Source organism: Pinus tabuliformis, chromosome 6 (genome assembly GCF_031772625.1).
Source record: "Pinus tabuliformis cultivar Carrire ecotype Pingquan chromosome 6, CPIR1, whole genome shotgun sequence".
Taxonomy (NCBI): domain Eukaryota; kingdom Viridiplantae; phylum Streptophyta; class Pinopsida; order Pinales; family Pinaceae; genus Pinus; species Pinus tabuliformis.
The window spans coordinates 947,628,016-947,633,573 of record NC_142292.1 but is presented as its reverse complement, the minus strand read 5'-3'; the positions used below and the strand labels follow the sequence as shown (position 1 = coordinate 947,633,573).

Here is a 5,558-nt window from a genome sequence, read left to right as displayed (position 1 = left end):
ACTCCATTTGCAATTTCTGGGACAAACAAGGCATCTTTCTCTAGATCAAATGATAGCTCGTGTTGTTATTTGGTAACCTTATGTGATTGCTCACTGGTCTTTGGTTCCGCTTCTGCTAATAACATCGTAGCAACAATTGCCCTAAAATATGGTAACCTCTCATAGAAGAGTTTTGTATCATCACCAATCAAGGAAGATTCAGGAATGGAAATATCCTTTGAAGTAATAGCTGAATCAAAATCATTGGGATGATTTGCACTGAATGCCAATATATTACATCATTTATATGTTCTCTACGTTATTTTGTCATTTGGCGATAAGAAGGACAATCGGTTTGGTGGTGTCAACTCTTGGACAATTGTGCAAGATTTTTGAGCTTAGCATGGGCTTTTCCCTTGGTTCCTTCTCTGTTGGCGCAATTATATTCGCTTTGGAAATTTTGTGGTGCTTATATTGTTGGAGGTACATATTATATATTGACACGTTGAATAAGGGTGTTGTGGGCTCCTCCAAATGTTTTATATGTCAACCTTACAACGAGATTTGCGATTAGTTAAGTTTGCTCATTATTTAATGGACTCCGATAATAATGTAGCATGGAAAAAAAAACTTTGAAATTAGCCTTAGCTTTTAAATCACCCTTTCTCTGTGCTCTTTAGACAGCATTTCGTATGGGTTTGGTCCAGTGATTACAAATTTTCTTGTTATGACATTGAGAAGTATACTCTGCGCCAGTACTTTATCCCGCATCTATTCGGCCGAATTATCTTTTGTATTTTATATGCAGAATGTTTGCATCAGTTATCAATGCGTTGTGCTAAAAAAACTTGTGAAACTTACTTCCAATATCTTGCATAAGCACTGGCTCTTTATATGTATATGAAATTGAGGGCGCCAATGTGACTTATAAAAATTCTTCTTCGCCCGAAATTTACACTTTCCAACCACTTCATATTTTTGCATTGAGTAACCAATTATACTCTGAAATTGCGGGCGCCAATGTGACTTATAAAAATTCTTCTTCGCCCAAAAGTAACACTTTGCACCACTTCATATTTTTTTTTTAAAAGAGCGATGAGTAACCAGTTATGCTCTGAAAACCAGTTATATTTAAAAAAATTTAAAAGAGCGATGAGTAACCAGTTATGCTCTGAAAACCAGTTATATTTTAAAAAAAAAAGAGATTATAAAAACAGTCATGAGCTATGAGTAACTAGTTATTCTGTGAGATTTCATTTTGGTGTCGATTAGCACAATCATAATAATAAAAGTGATCAATCAATGTCATTAATTTTAAAAGTGAAAAATTATGCTAGTCAACATGTAGAAAACACTCTATTAATGTGGTTGAGCTAATATTACTATTAGTTAGATATATGACAAAAAAAACAATATCAAATGGAAAAGGAGTTAAGAAGTCCATAATTGACATGAGTTCTTTCCAATATGCCCACCCTTAGTTATTACCTTCATCTAATGTGTGAGAAAATAACTTTAATATTAAGAAATATCACAACTTAACTCAATTATTTATGAATTAAAAAGAAATTATATAATTGTTATCTATTCTTTTAAATACATAATTTATGAATTAAAAAAGAAATCATATAATTTGTATTTATTTTTTTAAATACATAATAATTATTATTATTATTATTTAATTTTAAAGTTATAATTACGATGTTATTCACACTATGAATCTTTATGTCCATGGTTGAAAATTTCACAATATCAACTTAAACAATTATATTAAATATAGTACTAAAACAAGGAGCCATTTGATGCTTAATTCAGCATGTTCATTTCCAATATTATGATATAGTTAAACTAATGTGCATGAATTATGGTCAATAATAATAATAATAATTTATTTTGAAGGTTATGATCAAGTCACACACCAAATTAGTGTATGTGTATAAGGCTTCTTTGATTGTGTAACAAGTGACCTGCTTTCATGTAATGATCTGATTATTAAAATTTCTTGAGATTTACATACTCTATCCCTCTAATTGAATAAAAGTATTCCTCTTCTTCGCCTCCAATAATAATAAAACTTAAAACTTACCAGAAAACCCTTTGAAGCAATTTTAATTATGACATTTAATCAAAAAATTTACACATTCTTAAATATTAAGCCCATTAAATAAAAAAGGAAAATTATCTTTACAATGAACACCATGCAAGAGTAAGAGTCAAGTGGTAGACATCATACGCATTATACTTCAATTTTCGGAGATTGAGAAACATTTTCAGCTTTGGTTGAAGAAACTTTCCGCAAAATACGTGAAGTCAATCCAAAATTGAATATAAAGAAACCACATATTCGTTACGACCATGTATTTTTCAGGGAAATCGGTGATACGACAATTCGATTCGATATTAACAGCAGGAGTGTTATATGAAATAGGGCCATTTATTATTATTAGTATTGTTCAGTGTCATAATCTGCATTGTTGAATCCAGATTTAATTTTCCACCGTAGGATTGCAGACCTAAGTGCATCATTTGGAATGAGGAACTTATGGTCTAGGGTCTGGTTCGTCACTGGGGACGTATTCTTGTTTTCGAGCCAAGTGTTGATGGTGCTGTACTCGTATGTGAAACCATCAGCCGCGAAATGGGGATCGTCCATGACCTCCTGCATACAACAAGTCCAACATTTCCACATTCAATATTAGAAATAATAGCCAGATGTTCATGAGTCATGTACATTTAGTTCTGTTAATGGAGATGGGTTTTATTTCAACTTAGGTTATCATAGTCACTGATCCTTTCTTTAAATGAAGCCCGGATGAGAAAACCTAACCAGCTGTATAGGACAAAAGAAATGCTTTGGGGGAATAGCATCCATTTCCTGTCTGATATGTCTTCTTTGAGCATCGGCAAAGGCTTTGAATCTCTCAAGTTCTGGTAGAACATCCTTTTCCAAGTCTGGCCTGTCCCTGCGCTGAAAATCCGCACATTTCAATCCTAATATTGCCAATTCACGGGCCTCACCAATAGGCCAATTTCCAACACTTTTGTCCAAGATCTGCCTAAATGAGCCATCCTTAATGGCTGTTTCAACAACATCTGTTAGAGTCATAGGTGGTTTTGCTGTCAGCAATTGCAGAATGATAATTCCCAGAGCATACAAATCTGACTTGGGGTCAAGACCACTAGTCCTTTGGCACTCAGGATCAATATAACAAAATGTATCTGCAGGGGCGGTGTCATTGTACTGGGTTACCATGCTTGTGGTATTTGCAGGCACAAGTCTGGCAAGACCTGCATCACCAATTTTGCTGACAAAGTTGTAGTCAAGTAAGATATGTGCAAGCTTCAAAGCACGGTGAACAATCGGTTCTGGCTGTGCAATATGAAGAAAAAGCAATGCAGATGCCACTTCCCATATGATTCTAAAGCGTGAAAACCATGGTAGAGGAGCACTGTTGTCTTTGCACAGCAGACGGTCTTCTAGGCTACCATTTTCCATGTACTCATATACCAAACACCCATGCTCAGGGCACGCTCCAAGCAAAATTACCATGTGAGGATGACGAATTCGGCTCAATATCTCAATCTGAACAATTTTCAAACAAAGATTAAAAGAAAAGCACTCAGACAAATATTTAGAAACAAAATCAGCATAAACCCCAGTATTAAAATCTTCCGCAGATCCATCATTGAGTTTTAAATTTAAGAAATAGGTAATATTTCAAATTTGTTGTTGAAGAACTTAAGATTCCAGAAGTAGCTACTCAACTTTCAAGTAGAGGGCAGGGGGAGATAAAAGGGAGAAAAAGGCAGAGGATTTAGTACCTCCCGATGAAATTGATGTATTCCTTGATTTGCTTCATTTTTAAGAACTTTGATGGCCACTTTTGTATGTTTGAGAGTGCCCATGTAGACAGCCCCATAACCTCCCACTCCTATCTTGAGTGAATCAGAGAAGAAATCTGTGGCAGATTGAATTTCTTCTATTGAGTATCTTCTGTATCCTTGATGGGTATATGCAGGAGCAATCTGTGCTTTCATTTTCTGTTCTGATTCTTTTCTGGCTCTTAACTCTGCATCTCTTCTTTGTTGGGCCTCCCTTTCAGCAAGCTGTCTTGCTATCTCAGCTTGCCTCATGGCCGTTTGACTCCTTGCTTTCTCTTGTGCAACGACTTTTCTTGCTATCTCTTCTCTTATTTTTGCTTCCTCGACTTTCCTCACTTCATGTATCCTTTGGAAAGATAGTTCATTGACCTGCCACCCACATTTAGCTCATAAACATTAGCCTTCCTGTGTACTGCCTAGTACCCACAACTGCATATCTGATATTCAATTCGACTAGATTTTTTTAGACTAGATAGGCAGATAAACTCACTGTGATTTTTGCGTTCTTTACTTTTTCCCTGGCTACAGCATACATGCCTAGAGTGTGCTTTAGCTCAAGTTTCAGCCTTTCTACCTCCATCATAATATTCTGCTCATCAAATAACGGAATCAGATTAGATCAGACCAAACCCATCATATAAGTCCTCATACTGCAAAAATTTTCAGCCAGAGACACAATTTTATGATAAAAATGAAATCAAATTTGTTATTCACTTATTACTCAGAGTGATCTAACACAAGAGAAAGCCCAGAAAATACCAATTTGTACATTGTACCTGTTCCTGTGACAAGTGTGCATTATTAGATGCTGATGCTGTTTTCATACTTGCAGTGTCCAAGTTAAATTGATTTCTGCTGGCAGAAAATATATCAAATTCCATAAATGGGAGGCTTCCAATGGATAGAGCTGGACTACTTGGTAATCGTGTGTTGCCTAGAGATTCTTTTTCCTCTATGCTCATTGTACTGGAGTTCTCACTAAGGAAATCCGATCTTGATGTTCCACTGTCATAAATTACACCAATGCATGAAGTTTGACTTCTCATTGAAATTGAAGCAGATCGACTCTCGACATTTGAAATTGTGCTTGCTGGAATTGAGGCGCTGCTTCTTGTAACTTGAATAATATTCGAAAGAGATTGATTTCTCTGAAATGACAGGGGTTGAGGGTAAGCGTGAATGGATACATCAGATTGGGACTCTGTCCCGCCTGTAATTTCCAAAATGACAACAGACAACGCATCCCATTAATTGCCTGTACAAAGATAACTGGAAAGTGGTTCATTTGAAAGCTAGTCAGATTCATTTTGATTCATCAACAGAAGAAACAGTAGAAATTAAAGCCTACTAATCATGATCAATACGGCAAGAAATTAGAATGCAGCAGATCCTTTTGTTTTTTATAAGACCAAAAACGGAATCTATTAGCATAATTTTGGAGTTTAGAGAAAAATGGTTTCTGTAGATGGACCTGTCCTGGGAGAGCTCCAGTCAGTCATATTTGAAAAGCCACCGGGATGATTAATAGAATCCTCTGTATTGCTAAATTTGAACTCTGTAGATGAAGTTAAGTGGAGCGAACTAAGCTTGCATTTTGGTGCAATGTGTACGGTACAAAAATTTGGGGCATTTTTTTAGAACAAATTCCGGTACACCATGGGGCTTGAATTTCCTGGAGAAAAGCAAGTTTGATGGAC

At 35.7% G+C, this 5,558-nt stretch overlaps 1 protein-coding gene across 1 annotated transcript; it reads right to left on the bottom strand.

The window, feature by feature from the left end:
• Positions 1-2,422: 2,422 nt before the first annotated feature.
• On the bottom strand, positions 2,423-5,150 carry LOC149262083 (U-box domain-containing protein 52-like). The gene is made up of 5 exons (XM_089374399.1): positions 4,638-5,150; positions 4,352-4,450; positions 3,802-4,230; positions 2,807-3,562; positions 2,423-2,638 (listed from the first exon to the last, which is right to left on the bottom strand). Exons 1-5 carry the CDS (start codon positions 4,905-4,907, stop codon positions 2,423-2,425), a joined length of 1,770 nt encoding a protein of 589 aa, XP_089230525.1. The 5' UTR covers positions 4,908-5,150.
• Positions 5,151-5,558: the final 408 nt, after the last annotated feature.